The sequence below is a fragment of the Athalia rosae genome, chromosome 6 (genome assembly GCF_917208135.1).
Source record: "Athalia rosae chromosome 6, iyAthRosa1.1, whole genome shotgun sequence".
Lineage (NCBI taxonomy): Eukaryota > Metazoa > Arthropoda > Insecta > Hymenoptera > Athaliidae > Athalia > Athalia rosae.
In genome coordinates, this window is record NC_064031.1 from 17,003,486 (window position 1) to 17,021,667 (window position 18,182).

The 18,182-nt window shown below is 49.9% G+C and overlaps 1 protein-coding gene across 6 annotated transcripts in view; it reads right to left on the bottom strand.

Moving 5' to 3' along the window:
- The window catches only part of LOC105688586 (tensin-3-like), an 86,665-nt gene that overhangs the window by 18,564 nt on the left and 49,919 nt on the right, over positions 1 to 18,182 (bottom strand). For all 6 annotated transcript variants that reach the window (XR_001103202.3, XM_012405022.3, XM_012405021.3 and 3 more), the window contains 2 exons: positions 16,185 to 16,259; positions 2,429 to 2,575 (listed from right to left, as the gene is read on the bottom strand). Coding sequence is in view for 5 of the 6 variants with exons in the window: in XM_012405022.3 (XP_012260445.3) it covers positions 2,429 to 2,575; positions 16,185 to 16,259 (222 nt within the window). In the remaining variant the exon portion in view is untranslated. The remainder of the gene's footprint in view (positions 1 to 2,428; positions 2,576 to 16,184; positions 16,260 to 18,182) is intronic.

The window sequence follows — 18,182 nt, forward strand, 5'->3', positions numbered from 1 at the left end:
ATATTTTCGCGTTTACAATCCTCCTCCTCGCGAGAGGCAAAGCCAAGAGGTCGCCGGGGCGGGGGCGGGGGGAAGAGCTTCACGCCTCACGTGTATCGGGGTAAACTTGTAAGCCGCGAATAACTATGAATTATTCAAAAACACGCTCACCTGAATAATTGATATACATGAGAACCGAATGGGCGAATTTAACCCGAACCCGAACCACGGAAAACGCCACCCTCGTACGCGTATTCGCACATTTATTTTTACGAAGGGGAAAAATAATATCGGTGGCATGCGCGAACATTTTGCGCCGCTGTCGTCATTGTGGTTTTCGCATGAAACGGAGGAATGCCCGTACAGTTCGAAAATAAAAATTAGTATCGTTGTAACAATTACTGAGCTGAATGGGGTATAAAACTGCCGTAGATGGGAGAGTGGATAGCGCGGTACCGCGCGCGGTGGTTGTTGAGAGAATAATTCCAGGCATTCATCCCGTAGTTTATCAAATAAAACGAAGCCATCGCCAACCCCGTTATATACCGAGTCACCGACGACCGACCCCCTCGATAGACGCCCGTTAATCCGGTGCTATACACCGAAACTTGGACAATGGTTGTCGGCGAGAGCCCCGAGGGACCGGCATCTATTAAACGCTCAATTACCCAAAATACTCAAACCTCCCGTAAGCCGATGCGTCGAGACCGTGAATATCAAAGAACAAGACACGCGTATTCGTATAAAAGGTAGCGCAGACATGCCGAGTTTCGCATGAGTTACACACATGCGGAGCTGCTTTTTCTATTTTTAGCGAATAAAAATTCGCAAAATCGTTATAAAGTTAGTTCTACGGGTTAGTTCTTCACTTTGACGATGGGCACGGGTCGGAAGTTCCGTTTGCGAACTCTGGTTCACCTCCTCTCCCTTGCTTCCCCGTTCCCGTCTCTCTCCCTATCCTTTTACATGTTTCTGGTTTTTTTTTTTTCTTCGAATTTTTCTTCAGAAACGAGAAGCCCTCTCGATAAAGTCCTTCGCCACAAAGAGAGAGGACGCGATGCGGTGCGGTTGTTCGCGTTCGACTGTCTATCCCACGTGTAGGTTTCGTCATCCTCCCGCTCGATGAACACGGAGAGATGGGTATACCTTTCCCTTGTCCCCTTTTTCCCTTCGCCCTTCCACCGCCGTTCGTGCGGACCTACTGCGGGGCGGTAGCTGGGTATATAGGTTTGTACAAGTCGATATTGTCTGGCATTGCCTCCGGGCTTGAGATGCACCCGCCCCCGCTTTCGCCTACGCTCCTACTTCTACCTTCGGGAAAGCGGCGACAGCTGAGAAGAGAAGAGAAGAGAAGAGAAGAGAAGAGAAGAGAAGAGATCCGCCGCAGTGTAGAACGTAACGGAATCTGCAGCGGAACGATGTAGCGTCGCGTCGGTCCTACGTAGTTTCAGCGACGTAATCCTGTACGGCTGTACCTACCGGTAAGGATCTCGTTTCCCAGTGAATCGAATAATGACGCCTCGTCTATTGCCCCGGGAGTCCGTTAGCCTCGTACCTCCGGGGGTACGACTCTATTTTCCCCAGCGTCTTTCACCGCGCCCTTCCTACATTTCTCCGCGTCGATCCCCCCGATTTTTTTAATTAATTCCTCCGCCTCCGCTCCTCCTCGGACGGATCCAAAGCTGTTCCTTTGATCGGCGCGGAATCGCCGTTTCACGAGTCTGCGCGTGATTTGGACGATCGTTCGCGATAATTTCACGTTTAATAACGGGGGCGGGCGCCAGACTCGGACCGGAACAAAGTTTCACCGCTCGTCTCCGGTTTTGCATAATCGTCGTTTACTCGAACCGGGCGACGGAATTACACAGTGGAAAGAAAGTGTTTTTCCCCACCCCTCTCACACACCGCAAACGTAAACGTAACGCGTCCCGCCGGCTATTCAACCCCGCGCGGAATTATCTCGCTCGCATTAGGAGATAGCCGGTGCTCCGCAGGGCGCGGGGTGGCTATACGCCGAACGTGGAAACTGGCGATGCAAATGTAACGTTACCCCCGCGGTAACACCCCCATAAATACGAGCGGTGGAATTACGTATTACGTATGTAGACCAACCCATTTATGCTGCCCTCTCTTTATGCATTATGAAATATCTCCACCCTGCGATATACGTACAGGTCCCACCTCTATGTGTATTATACTGTGCACGCAAAAATTCCGGCGTAACAAAAACCGATGATAATTCATGGGAGAAAAGAAAACACCGTGGGGAAGTTTCTTCAATGCAGACAATGCTAACGAACGTTAAACACCTTGGAAAGGAATTTTCGGTCGACGGGAGGACTCGGTGAGTCGCTCGAAAAATGGAGAGGGAGAGGCGTTCGAAAAAAAAGTTTGGGAAAAAGTAGAAAATATTGAAAGGAGTTAACCGAGTGACCATTCGAGTGTTTACCTGTTCAGGAGTTTCGGTGATGAAGGAGTGGCAGTACTGAAGACTGAAGTGCGCCCCGGGTTCCCTTGCCAAGAAACTGAATTGGGCGTATTGAGGCTCACAGGTAGCGTACGAAATGCGTCTCAGCGCATGGGCCATCTGCACTGTCTGAAAAAATAAAATATGCATTCGACGTGAAAAGTACGTCGACTCTGAATTCGGTAGGGGGGGGAACGCGATCGCCCGCGAAATTATCCGATATCGAGGGGGGATCCGTCCTCGGTGTCTTGAATATTTCCGATTCTCACTAATTTCAGTGAGTCTGCGATTGCCAATTAAAAATGAGAAATCTCTCTCGCTTATTACCTCCTTCCCCGTTAAAAACTGTTTTCTAGTTTCAACGATTGTATATCTCACAATCAGTGCGGCGAAGCCTGCCGACAGACGGACAAATCTGGAGCGTCTCTAGAGTAGCGGAAGAAGCATCCTTATTAAGGAACGAGCCGGTAATAAATATCACTTGACTCTACCGCGTCTGTCGCGAATATTACGACTCGTTAGTACAGCGATAAATCCTTCGGTAAATCTCCACGCTTTACGCAGCGGCATACACCCAGTGGCAAATTATAGTTGCGGGTGCCCCTCAAAATATCCCATGAAACATTTCTCACGTACGTCCGTACGACCCAATTTATTTTAGTTTTCTCACGGAGGGAAAAAAAGGAAAAGTAGACGAACGAGAAAGATAAATAAAAAATCTCGGTATATCCGATCTCCGTCCCCTTGAACTGATAAAACCGCCAATAAGATCCCGTGTCAACACCATTCTCCGAAGCTGTACGTTACGGAAGATATCCCCCCTCCCCACTACCACCCTTTTTTTACTCGTCCCAAGTGAGCCTGGTAATAAAATGACTCCCGACTCTGATATTATATATCTCCCGCGTCGCTCGAATGTGACGTGCAACAGAGCTTTTACGACTCGCGGTGCAAGCGTGCGGATATTTTTACCGTCGGTTAATTGCCCGACCGTCCGACCGACGAGAGGGTCTAGATTATTGGCATCGTTTTTACAACTCATCTCGAGCGCGCTACCATCCCTCGATTATTTCCGTTGATTTTTAATGGATCGCCAAAGCACTCGAGGTCGAATGTAAAATCTAGGCTGCGGGATATGTGGCGTGACGCTGTTTACGTGTATTATAGGTAATTCGGAGGTGTGAACAGAGTCGATCTATCGTAGGCAGGATCTAGCCGCGGGTCGTAGGTACCCCGTCCGCGTGCGGCACGAGTTATATAAACGATGTTACAACACGGCGATCATCAATAACTCTGCGGGCGCCCGCACCACTTCAACCCTCTTTATTTTCCCCCGCACCCCTTCGCCAACCGCACCCTCTCGTTCCATTCTCTCCTTTACGCTTTACCTCTCCTGTCTTTACTCTTATTCACGCCGCCTGCGAACCCGGGGCGTGCAGACGTTATCGCGAGCGGCACACGCGCCCTGGGAGTTAATTGAAAAAAACCGCCTGCAGATCGTTCGTCGATTCTTCTTCTTGTTAGAATTTCGCCACCTTCCATGTTTACCTACACGTACAGGGTGAACGAGCATCGGTATACCTACGCGGATGTGTATCGGAGAGAAAAACCCGAAGGGTGCGTAACGAGGGTCTCCATTTTCTCTGGATTCTTATCTCCGGGCTACATCGAATATAAAAACGGTATATTTATCGAGTTCTTGACGGAAGACTCGCGGTTATTCGGAGACGCGTAGGTTCGTGCCCGGTGCTACCGTTGCCGCGGCTGTTTGAGAAAATTCAACGAAATTTCGGTAAAAGGCGATACTCGATAGACCGTGATCTACACCCCTGGAGGAGAAACCTTTCAAGGGAAAGACGAGCGCGCCAACCCCCGGCTATATCTGATTTAAGCTGAAACCGAACGAGAGAGGAACAAAGGCGAAGAAAAAAATGTAAGTGAAAAGGGCGACGGACGGTGCTTCGGGGATCCGAATTATGACCTCTAATTGAACGACATACCCGCGCTATTTCCTTTTGATTTTTTACCCCACGGAATGAATGTCTTCCCGATCAACTTACGATACTACATCGGGGGGGCAAATGTTCGCTTCCAAAGCCCGGGGCGGAGTAATTTGAAATAAGTAAAATAAGTAAAATGAGTAAAATGTCTGCGAGATGGATACAACGTGGCTGACGATCCTCCGCGCCCGCGGCTACGAGTGTACGAGATTATTCGTATTTCCATATCGTTAGCGTTACCGGACGACCAAAGTTCGGCGATGCTGCGGAGGGATGAAAAGCAGCAACGCGACGCGACGTTGTTTGACGGTGACCCTAATGGCCGAACTTCCGCACTCCACCGTGGCTTCTCTCAAGAGCGTCGTTTCCACCGCACGGGTATATCTAAGGGCGTCCAGCTCGTACCGCACGGACCTCGTCCTAATTACCTCGTGAGCGCGGTAGCGAAGAGCCGCCGTATTCGTGGTGCGCGAGCACCGGGCGTTTCTTCAGATTCCTCTTTCATTCTACGGGGTTTATTCCACGAAAGAAGGAAATTCTCGCTCGACGTATGAAAATGAAATTATTTTTTGTTAGGATATATTATTTCCTAGATCATTTCGAAGCTGCGTGATATGTGCGGCGATAAACGTCGATATAAAGTTGGCGATTATACGCCCCGCACGTCCGCGCAAAGTCAGGAAGTGTAGAATTACAGTTGAATGGTTACACCGTTTGGCTTTCCAGGGGCGCGTTTTTCAGGGACGGTGCGCGTGTCTCTCTGGCACACACCTTTCCACGAAAGCCCGTCGTAACGTATATATACAAATTACACACACACGGAACAACGTACACCGCACCTATCTATCTATAGATATGAGTGCGTCGGGGGGGGCGAACGCCGGGTGCGAATATACCGTCCGAGGAACTAAAGTGCTGTTCCGTGTCCGCACCGGTAAATCCGACGGCAGACGTCACGACGCCGCATCCCCTGATCCGCGCGGTAGTCTCCGACTCCGGATTGACGTTTGCCCCGCAATTGCCCGTCGACTACTCCGCTCGGTTCTCTTTCCCCCCCGTCGCTTTTCTTTCCTCCTTTTATCTCTCTTTCGTTTCTACTATATTTCCTCGATAGGGAAACAGAAATACATTTCTCTCCCCCGCCTTCTTTTATTTGTCGCGTCCCGACGCCGCGCTCCGCACACGATACAAAGATCGACGACGTAGTTCAGTCAATTTTTCCAACGGACGATCCGCGGCGTTACGCGTACTCGTAACGTGGAACACCGTAGCGACGTTGACGATTTTATCCTCACCCCCCGAGCCGAGCAAGTTACCGAGGGGCTGCCGCAGCACTTTCGTTTGTTTTCTTACCCCCGGGAACTTGAACCGACCGTGCGGGAAATTTCCCTCTTTGAGTAGGGTTTTCGGTGCAGGTGAGGAGCGGCTAATTATAATGTCTGATGTACAGTCGTCTACCGCACCGATGTTCTTTGTAAGAAATAACATAATAATTAGCGGCGTCTCGACGCTTTACGAGGGGGTGTTTTTTTTTTTTTTTTTTTCTTCTCTCCATTTCTTTTCATTTTTTTCTCCTCTCTCTCCGTCGGCCGAATATTTTCTTCAACCACCGTATCGTTCAGACGCCGTTCCCATAAATTGTTTTTACTTCGCACAAGCGACGTAACTTTCCACGTATCGGCTCATTCGGGTCACTTTCGTTTCGTGTATAGCGTTACAAAAAGCACGGCACAGGGACAAACCCGGGGATTTCGTATCCCCGGAAGCTTCGGTGTATAAATTTTCTTCCAGCCTACTTCCACTTTAAGGTTTCCTCGAGGCAGAAAATCTAATTCTTCGACACTCGATCGATTCGATTAAACAAACCAAGTTCATGATTTTGTAAGACTACGGGTTTACCTTACGGTCGGACCAATTACGTCGAATTACCAATTACCTCGGGCTCTCGAAGCAGAACGTTGGCGAGGAGTTTTTCCGCCCTACTCCGTCTTGAGAGATCGGTTTATTTGCGGTGTGTATTACCGAGCCGCCTCGCATCACCATCTGGAGAAACGCAGCGATTTTAATTGCTGCGAAATTCGACGAGGCGTGCTTCTTTCTCTGTAGATATTGCGGTACGGTTTAAACCCTCCTGAAAGCCAACCGCAAGGCGTTGGTAATAAACGACGAAGCAACAAGTATTCGCTTCTTACGGCAGCAGCAGCGGCAGCAACGGCAGCCGAGTCCCGCATAGTTACGCCGTTTTTCCACCCCCGGCCCGCTACATTTTATCGCTTATAACAGTTTGTACCTTACGTGTACACGTAGCTGCGCTTCCGAAAGGACACGGCGCGTACACGCAGTCAGCCGTTCGTTATTACAATCGCCGTCCATCGGCGACTGTGATAAAGTTCAGCGCAAATTTATAACTATACAACTTTAGAAAATATATCGACGGGAATTTCGATTGCGATTAGGTGGTACGATGACGTATTATTAATGATACGGAATAACGGGCAGAAAATTGCTCACATATAATTGGAGGGCAATTTTACCTCGCTGTATAAATCACGATAATCTTCCGTAATTACTATCAATTACCTCCCACTTCAACGCCGCTCTAACGCACGCTGCACGCACATATAATTCGGTACATCCACCCAGCTACCCACCCGTATTAACAACTTTTCGCTCTCTCCCCCCCCATCCCACCCTCCCCCCCTCCCCCTCCCGCCTCCCGTACGGTCGTTCGGCCGGCGACTCCTGCATACAAAACATTCCCTCGTCATTGACGACGGCGCTGCGGTTTGTTAAAAATCCCAATTGCGATTCAACGTCGTATTTTCATTTCGATCGTAATTTCTTTCCGCTGCTTTGACTCGGTGTGACATTGGGGTTTGTTGTTGTTGGGGGAAATGAGAGAGGGAGAGAGAGAGAGAGAGCGTTTGCCCTTCGGTTCTGTTTTCACCTCTGCATTAAGTTACGGCGCGCTGAATATTTACGCGCGGAACGAATGAACGTGAGCTTTCTGCTGCAGCGATGCGACGTGCGGAAGGGACATAAACGCGAACGGGAAGCCATAAAATCGCAGAGCGTAGGCGTTCGGTTTGCATGCATCTCGCGATTCAAACCAGACCACCGAAGACCGACCTCCCACATCACCGTGCGAGGGAAAACTGGGAAACCCAGTCGCGCAACATCTGCACCTGCTACTTTGTCCCGGTATACTGCAGCTGCACCCTTCCGTCGTCGGGGAATCGTTAAACTCGCGTTATATTGCCCATCGTGGAATTGGCGTGTCGCGTAAAAAGGAAGGAAATTCCTGTCTCGCGCGTGTGATTTGCGGAAATGAAAATAGAGTTCGACGTTTCGTTATTACTGGCACTGGACGCGTTGCTTTGAAATTTTCCAAAGATTATGAGCCTCGAACGTTTGTCGATTTTTGAGCGAAATATCGCCATTTTTTCAGTAAAGTTTCGCATGTATTCTGGTCTCAGGAATTCGAAATTTGGTAAATTTGAACAATGCCGTGTTCTTATAATTACCATCGAGATACTCGGATTTCGGCGTGTCTCGAACCTCGACAGATCTCATGCTAGACCTCGTTCGTTCGGGGGTGCAGATCTTTTGATCGAACGACGACAGTCGAGGGAGTGTTTTTTATTCGTTGATTTTTTTCCTACTTTTAATATCCCTCTTTATTTGAGGGGAGTTTACGCGTAAGCATGGCGATTTTTTCAGGTAGAAAATTAAAACCAGAGCTTATACTTTCAGGAACGCCCTCGAAATAAAATACTAATTCGGTAGATCGTTGCATTTCGTACATCGTGAAACAGGGGTGGAAAGGAAGGTACGAGGATTACGGTGGGAATCTCGCGCGACGCACGAGTTTGCTGCCCTCCGCTGAGATTTTTTTTCATAATAAGATCCGAATCCGCGAGGGGAGAACCGCGTGGTCCCCTCAAAGCGGAGGAAATAATATAGGTGTAACCGCGAGGATCGTCATCACCGAGACGATACGACGACGCGATGGAACGACAGTCATCCGAAAGGGTGGCGAGAGAAAAAAACTCACCGTCGCCGGGGTGCTCGATCAAATTTCCCCGTTCAAAAATTTGTCGCGCGATACGTGACCTCTGGGCGTGGAAGCGAAGAACATCTACCGGGACTTTAGACACCATAAAACAGAGTGATATACGTCGGCGACGCTATTGACAAAGATACGGCTCCCACGGGAGGAGGGCGAGAACCGAGGAGCGAGCGCCGCTCAGCCCCCGGGCCTTCTTCGAAGGTCTAAAACCGATCTCCTTCTCTTCGTTCCGTTTCTCCGGATCTTCTACTCCTTTTCTCGCCACCCCGCGACCTCTCACCTCACCTCACCTAATACCGCCGCTATACATTCACCCCGCGCACAGACTTCCCCCTCCGTCCTCCCCGCGCCACCCCGGATGCCGATATTCGTAGGCAGAGGACCGCGAAAATACGCGACTAACGCACTCCTTGCCTGGTGCGCAGTTACACGTATATTATGTACGGGGTGGGTATTAATATACATGTACTACCTGCGGAAATGTACGGCTGGATGGATGCCGGGTGCGTTGCGGGAGGTAGAACCTTTTCAGTCCCCCTGTCTCCTTCTGTGCCGTTAGCTCCGGATAGATATCGGGTGGCTTTGATCACTCGAGAGTCGCGAGAACTTTCGCAATTCGAACGAGTCCTACGCGTTGACGTCCTCCCGCGATTCCGCGGCCTCTTTAGATTTGATGACATTCGGCGCTTCTGCCGGCTCGTATCTCTATCCGACAACCCCCGCCGTGTAACGCGGCGAAATTGATGAAACTTTCATGGTGAAGTCGAACAAGAACCCGACGCGATAATTATTTCACGAGTCGGGCCGTGCACCGGCGGCAGAGAACGGACCCGAGGTTCGTCGAAACGGATTAATTTTTACGAGCTTTCGGGGCTCGAACCTTCCGAAGGAGGAACAACGCCGACGGGGAGGATGGCGACGAAACGTTCGTGTTTCGTTGAAAAAAATAAACTCGATGAACGAAAAAATCCTCGAACGGAATTCGTCGCGTTCCAGCGCTATTATCATATCGCGGCCACGCTCCACCTCCGCCCGTTGTAGAAATTTCATTTAATTTTGCCAAAGAATCGTATCGCGCTCGGCAACGCGCGCGCGCCGTTGTACGCGGCGGATCATCCGTGTCCGTCCATCTGCAGCTGATATACAATACGTACGTTGACGTATGCACATTGATAGATAAAATTTGTACATGTTTTCCGCACCACCGAACTGATGAAAAATAAGGTAGCTATCGATTTCCCGGTACCGCAGCTGCCCCGTGGGTACGTTCGAGCGCGGTGCCTCGCCGTGGCCGAGCGGCGTTTTCCGTTTTTTTTTTTTTTCAACTTCCTAGTTTTAATGCAAAACAATTTGCGAAACGTGGAAACGGTAGCGACGAAGCCCCAAAGAATTTCACGGTTCGTCGGACAACCGCTGCTCGACGAAATTCCCTACCATTCGAACGCATCCGCCGATACCCGGTTGGCTATCGCCTAAATTGCACGCCGCTAATTCGATCGAGCTAATCCTAGTCGTGTGGTGAAAATTATCCCCCGTTAATTAGCTCCGAATTTCAGCTGCACGGACTTTGATTATATTACCTTATAATAATCAACGAACCGAATTCCGAGTGGAAATATCCCCGCAACCTCCCCCGCGCCCGGCTGTATCAAACGAATTCACGACGTCTCCGAAAATTCATATGTATACGAACATCTGTTTGCGACATTGGCATACCTTATCTTCGTGTATCGGAAAGTATCGATAAAACTTTTCGTCACAACGCAGGAATAATATATTCTATATCTATCCCCGCCCCGCCTCGTGGCACCCGACCGGAGAAATATTTATCTCAAACGGAACTGAAAGTTGCGGAATGGGAAGAAAAAATTCTGCCATGGAATCAGATCAAAGGGTTGTATTTTTGCCGTCGCAGGGGTGCATCGTGTCCCTCGGGTCCCCCGAAAATAAAAAAAACTATAAAGGGCACGGTATCCGAGGAGAGGGGAGGGGAGAATAGTGACAGAGTTTCAACCGGCCCCAGATGCTGCCGCGAAACGGAGCAAAGTGTCGGGGCGGGGGGGTCGGGGGATGAAATACGGCATCGACGCAAAGAGTCCGACGGTCGTCGCAGTCGCGGAGGAGCGCTCCGCAGCTAAGTGAAGCCAAATTTTCCGCGTTCTTGAACCTCGAGTTCGTAATCCAGGCGACACTTTATGCGATTCGCTTCTTCCCTTCCGCACTCGCTGAGCCTTTTGATGTGTCAAAGGGGGGAAAAGGAAGAAGGAGAGAAGAAGCAGCCGTTAAACGTCATTTCGCGTTGCCATAGTCGCTGACTACTGCTTCCTTACCTCCGTCACGAAGCATCCGGTAGTCAGATTCCGTCCCGGAAATCTGAAAAATCTCCCTCTAAATTTCACTCCCTCCCCGCGGTCATTTCAGACCTCGTCCTCCCCCCGCCGCGGCGATATCGTTCCGATGTCGCGAAAAATGTAGAGCGCGGAGAAAAGTGAAAGAAGGAGAACCGGAGAACGTTCGTCGATCCAGCGGTCGACTCTCTCCGTAGCGGAGTGAAATATCTCGCGCTTCCGTGTAACTCGGAGAGAGCATAGGCCGGGCGGATTATAAATTATGACGTGGGGGCGGATGGAGTCTAGGCGAGATCGGGGGTTGCTTGATAATCGCATAATCTGACGCGGTTCGGGGTGAACGTTGGCGCTAAGCAGGTAAACATATTACTGGAATACCGGACAGTTTAACCCCCTGGTAATCCTCCGCCAGGATTAAAACCCTTCGCCAGACTTCGCAGGATACCTACGCACACAACGATAACGATACGGGTGTGCGCGCGTACGTACAGTTACCGTTTCAAACATACGCTGTGATTGCGCCATCTGTCCGTCTCCCACCACCCCCGGAAATTTATAACGATATTATATCAGCGGATATTTCAAGAATCGTGGATTAATTAACAACCCCCTGCCGGAGTTCCTCCGGTAATCCGGTATTATAATTGTATTTCTCGTACACGTAGCTGTTTATAATCTGTAGCGAAACTTATCCACTGCGAGAAAAGAAAAATTGCATAATTAAAAGATGCACCGCCCAGTTTAATTGCTATTCATTAAAACACAGTCTGCAACAGAAGCAGCAGCAACGGCGGCAGCGGCGGCCGCACGCCGGAGTTCAAACAACAATTAAACTCTGCACATCGTTCGTTTTATTTGAATTTTCCTTACCCCCCCTTCTGTTCGTCGTCGTCGTCGCGTGTCTTTCATAGTTTACCGACCATTATTTCGTTCGGTGAAAAATTCTTGCTCGATTGACGATAATTGCCCGCGGCGCGCGTCGCGCGGCCACGACCTCTTGACCTTAATATTCCTTCTCGTATTTCTTCAGCGAAAAGCTAAAGCTCCTCTCCATTTATCCGTCTTCTTTACGGTGAATGACACCGGAGAGTCGATAAGAGAACTGAACCAGACTACGACAGGTGAGATAAGACCCGCGCGGGTGGGTACCTCGTGCCTTCGCCTCGCCTCGTAATAAAAGCTGCGATTTCTATTTCCCGATGCAGCTCTCGCGTTCGCGTACGGAGTTGTTCGTTAAGCCGGTTACGTTATACACCCGAGTCTCGAAACTACGCGGGGGCAGCGGCGATGACGATAATAACGAGGATAATAATCCTGTTTGCAGCAAAGGCTGGCGACGTGGGGTTGCCGCAGTTATCGGGCTTCGGCGGGAGTCTACGATAAGTCAAAACAGAACGGCGTATCCGTCCCGCCCGGTGCAGCGACAGCGGTGTAGACGGGCCGCGAGGGACGATCGCGATCGCGTTCCGCTCTTACGTAATCGCGCCTATTTCTCCGCCTGCGAATATTCTTTGTCGTAATTAACGCGAAATTGTATTCGACGATCAATAGGCGTTGCATCTCGTTGTAACGCGGCACCGCTCGGGTACCGGGAGAGGGCGAAGGGGTCGGGGGCGCAAAACATATCGAATCACGTCAACGCCGCGACGGTGGGGTGGGATCGACGCCCGGCTAGCGTCGCGACGCTACGTACGAGCTGAGCTACGCCGATATATAATCCGTTTTATTTTCCACACTCTATAAATAATTAGATAAATAACGGCGCTTCGCTTGACGCGAGGCAAAGACGTTCGAAAGTTTCCACGTGACGCGACGTGGCGCGACGCCTCGCGGAGCCGACTGCTCGGGGCGAAGGACCGAGTAAATCGAGGGGTGTTCCGCTCCGATAAAAAGTTTTCGGCCCCGAGTTCTTTTAGTTTTTTGCTTCTCTTTATTTTGAGTAATCAGATCTACGCGGGAAATACGTTGATCCGTCTGTGAAAAGTTGGCTTCCTTTTTTTATTCTTTCCGACGAACTTTCGTCATTTTTTCCTCCGTTACACTTCCGAACGATTATACCGCAGGGTGAGACGGCGCGGCTGGATTTCACTCGAAGTGAAGAATTTTTTTTTGTTCTTCGAACAAGACTCCCCCCCCCCCCCCCCCCCACATTTCTCGCGGAGTAGTCGCGAAATAAAACGTTTCCGTTGTTTAGTTTCTTGGCTCTCCTCCCGCCGCCGTTTTCGACTAGGTGAAGAATTTCGTAGAGAAACAACCCGCTGCCGAGTGCTTGTAACGGACGTCCCGGATCTCTGTCCTTCCCTGTACTTTCCTTAATGGATGCAACTTTCTTCGAAGCGTCCAACTGTCGTACATAGCAGAACTCTCCCTGAATTTAAAACTTCTCGAAAGATTGTCTCCGCGAGTACATTCGTCCCGACGTATTTCGACGAATCGGTTGTGAGCCCGACTCCGTAAAAAATGGTCAAGCGATGTTTTTTCCCCGCCCTGGTCCCCGAGCAACGCGAAGCAATTTTTTCCCCGTATCTTAATCACAACCCTCGGAAAATGAGAGATCGAACGATCCACACGTTTCTCCGTTGCTTCCAAGAAGGCAAATTCCGGGCGAGCACTTTCGCCAAACGTGACGCCGTCGTAGTCGGGGGCGCGATGAACTTTCTTCATCAGCTCCGTCGTAATTCGTAGATCACGGCGTAGCCGCTACCGAAGAACCGCCCGACTCGGTAATAACGAAAGGCTTAGCTCGGGGCGAGTTCACCTGCCGCCACAGGTTGTCGGTAGCGAATGAAACTTGATCCCCACCTCCCATTCTGGTAACGCGGTTTCTTTCGGTACCCTCGGCGAAAAAAAAAAATTTCAGAATTTTGGCCGACCAATTACTCGACTTTTAATGCCTCGGAACTCTTTCCGTCACACGACGCGCGGCTGAGAGCTTTTCCACCGAACTGGGCTCTCGAAAAACTCGCGGGAGCAAATCTCTCGGCAGCTAACGAGTTTGAAAGGCTTTCGTCTCCGCAACGATGACGAGCCTCGCAAGCTCGCTCTTAAATTAAGACGAATTACTCGAGGGACCGGGGTTAATTACGTTTGTCAGCGGATAAAATTATGTCGAGGTCCGAGGAGGGAGTCGAGGCCTGACGAAAAATTCGGGAAATTAGCAACTCGGTGCTTATTAGCTTTGGAAGCGGGTTACCGAAAACCTTGAGACTAGAACTATGCGGATCGAAGGAGTCGCCCCCTCCCCCAGCGTCTAGAATCGTAATCGATGGGGGTTCCAAAGTTCCGAGATCTGCTTTGTCGCGTCTTAACGCGCACGGGGGTTGTCGGCTGATTTATATCAAGGGAGGCCGAATCGAGGAGTCACGAGTTCGAAGCTGAAGCTGAAGCTCAATCGCGTGGTTTTCCAAAAGAGTCGCATTCGAGTCGAGGTACAAAAAGCACCGCTACTCGTCTATTTCCGATGACGCGTAACAAGACGGATGAAAATGTAAAGGGTCAAAAACCCCGCACGATGTTCGGGGTGTGGGAACTGTACCCGCGACAAAAAAAAAAAAAAAAAAAAACGTTCGCATCTTTGAAGCGTATAGTCGGTGGTTCCCCCGGGTCCCGTTTGGAAAGCTTCGGAGATCCCCTTTTGACGGACGCAACTCGACCGAACGACTCGTCAACCGACTAGAGGTTTTCCCAAAAATATCAACGGGGGTTGAGACATCCGCGGGCGCGTTTAGCGAACCGACACGACGTCGGTTCGAACGGATTCCGCGGTGCGAAGAGGAATGAAGAGACCCGAACAACTCGACATCGGCTGGCATAAAATTGGGCGGGGTGGAAAAAAAGATACCATCAATCAGAGAACACCGCGACAACGACGAAGACACCCCGGACCACCGGCATTAGCCCTCCCTACTCGTCGCGCGGTAGCGTTGTTCGGATTCATTCGCACCGTCAATCACGCTCCTACTGGAAGCTCCGCGCCGCGCTCCCGAGAGATTTCCCCCCCGGGACAAGCGAGGGAACCGGAGCAAAGGGAAAGAGAAACAGATACGGGGTACAAGGGGATCCCGTTGGCCCGGCAGTCGCTCGCTATCGAACTCGAGACGAGTGAGACGCGAGGGGTTGGTCCCGCCGCGGTCCCGTTGCACCGGAATCCATCGAGCGATCGACGTTTCCCTCACCCATCCATCCGACGAGTGAGGAACAATTATTGTAGCTGTATAGAAATTCTTGTACGACGAATATAAATCTCAAGGTTCATTGTCGGTGATCGGAGTGCATCTCCGCGATACGATACTCGTATATTCTCCTTCGGACGTTGAGTATGAGTCGACTCGACGTTTTAGGGTGGATACCTATTGTACGCGAAACGTACTTTGTGTACGTTATGTACTCGGCGAGTAACGCGGATTGGACGAAGGGTTCCTCCCTCCCTCCCTCCCTCCCTCCTCCCACGTACCCTGTATATTATACTTCCGCGTGCGTTTCCACCCTCGATCCTTTTGCCTCAACTGCTGCACCGACTCTCAATGCCGCGTTTAATGACCAACAACGATGCCGAGTCCCGGGTCGAACGGCGCACACGTTCGCCTCGCGGAGAGGTTTATGGCTCGTGAGTAATTCTCCATAGTCGTATACCCATACGCGAGGATACAGCGTTATCGGTTTCCAACCTTTTGTCGTCTGTATACCGTAGCCACTACTTTTTTCACCTCTGATAGGATAGAAAAACGAAAAGGTTAATGTTTCAAGCCCAGCCGTACCGCCTGTACCGGGTAAAGTCCCCGATATTTTTGTTCTACCGCCGATTCAAAAGGTATCGAGGATCTTCCAACAATCTCCGCGATAATTCGGTTACCGCGTATCGCCCATTTGAACCCGAGCGAGGTGAAACAAAAAAAAGAAGAAAATTCAAACCCCCAAAAACTCGGAGTCGCCACGCTATCAGAAGCTCCTCTCGCCTCGTTTTCCCTTCCCTTTCGGCAGGGTTCCTTTGTGGTGGGAGTCGATCGCGATTTCTGAGCGTTACGGAGACTTTTATGCAGGGTAAAAAAAAAAAAAAATAAAATAAAAAAGGTGAAAAATCAGGAGGTGGGAAGGGCGACGGGGTGGAGAGTTGCCGGGCGATTTCAATGGCGGATGTTCACGTGTGGCGCACACACGCGAGTCTACCTCGTGCTCGAGGGCGATAACCGGGAGGAGGGGAGGTTCTTAGGGGTTCGCGATATCCGCGAAAGAGAGTGACGTGTATGGAAGTTGGCGGGGCCCATAAGTCGGAGTCACCTTTCGTTTCAAAGATAACGAGAGAAAGAGAGCGAGAAACTTACTTTTCCATCTGGACTGCATACTTTGATCCCCGCTAGCGAGATGATTAGAAGTACGGGTGTTGAACGGTGACTGTGCTGCAACAAAAGAAGCAAAGAAAAAAGTAATATAAAAGTACGTCTGTGGTGTACAAGTCGCGAATCTACGTGTATCCACACCTACGTGTAACGTGGGCGGGAGAAAAATCAGAGTTCACCCGCTCAGTTCTATACACCGGCGCGCTTGTGGCTTCTCGAGCTTTGTTAATATCCGCTACTACTCTCGACTTCCAACCCATTCGCCTTCCGGCGAAACTAGGAGATGTAAATTTAAAACTTTACGAACCCTGAAGCGGCGAATTTCACCGAACAAAGAGGCACGGAGCTTTGCAACGCCGAATAGTTGTTTTCAACGCGTCCGCCGATGCTGCGTGCCCCGCATTATAATCGAAAACGATTTCGTTTGCCGCATATTTAAACGAGGATTAAAAATAGAGGAAAAAGGTAACACATCGCATCGATAAATCTTTCGGTTCGATCGTTCGAACGGAGAATCTATACGCGCGCACTTACGATTCAATTCGAAACTCGACCGGCGTTGGTCGAAAGCGGTTAAATTCGATCGGACCGAGTACCCGGTAGCTGGTTGTTAATTAAAATTTATCAATCGTTAATTAATTCAATTCACTATTACGCACCGTGTTCGAGGTTGGATTTAATTGCCGCCTGCTTTATCGCGACGTAACCGAAATTCGAGTATCGTTTTATGTTTTGCTTTTTTTTTTTTTTCTTCTTTTTCGTACATTTGAATAAATGAGATTTTGGAAACGAGTAGAAGTTGATCGATCGAACGAATCGAGTGCTGGATTCAAAGGCATGCGTCGGGGGATGCGCGGTTTATATATGTTTCGGGGAGGGGGGGTGAAACTTAGCCGCTGCTTTATAACGACAAACTTTTGTCGCTTAATTTTAACGGGCTCCGCAGCAATAAATTCGATAAATTGTTTGATGGCCCCGTTCGAGCGTTGGCTGCAGAGTCATTATTTGCCGTACCTATAGTTATGTAGTTTGCTTTCTCTGACTGGAATGAAATAAAAAAAAATCCGGCGCCGGGATTTCATGTGTCTATAGGCGGTGACGCTCCATGGGGGGAGGGGGGTGGCGAACGCAAATCGCGAGATTCGGGAGTGAGTGAAATCGATTTTAACGGTTCGAACGTTCGTTTGTGACAAGAGCACGACGATGTTCGCGATTCTGCGATGATTTTAACTTCCAATTAATTATTACGTCCTCGTATTTCACTTCGAAATTATAACAACCAGCACTTCGAAGTAGTATAATTTGATTGCTCCTATTTCTCTATTTCTTTCGAAGAATAATTACGGCTACAAAGTTTGTACCGGTGAAACGTACATCAAGTTTCGGGATTTTAAAGTACGTACTCGTACACAACTCGGATCTCTGCATTTTTCTTGATGCTTCGGTAGGAGAACGGCGGCTCGTGCGCGCGGTGGAATCGGTGGCTTAATTTCAAGATTGAAAAGTTCTCGAGTAGCTGCTGCGGCAAAGTCTGACTACGAGTAGCGGAAAAACTCTCGTCGCACGAGGGCTCGTCAGGCTCGTACCCTCTCATTGTCTTAAAGCCAACCACCCACCCCGCCTGCGCGCGTGCACCGGTACACGGCGAAGCCAAAGACCCCGCTGCAGCCCCGTCGGAAGAATACCGCGGGGGTTGAAGAGGATCGTAGGTATATAATTACTCTAACGCTCCGCCGTACGACGACGAGGCAACTCATCGCTTTAATCTCCGGGGCGTGGACTCGCGGCACGTGAAATATTTGCCTTTTAAAAAAATGAATACCTCGTCGCGCGAGGGCTGAATGTGGTCACCCCGCGGTGGCACGCGAAACTTTCGAAAAGTGGGATAACGAAAACGTTGAAACAAAAATAAAAAAAAACAAACAAAAAAAAAAAACACAGAAGAACGAAATGTCAAAGAGAGGGCGAAAAGGCTAACGGGCT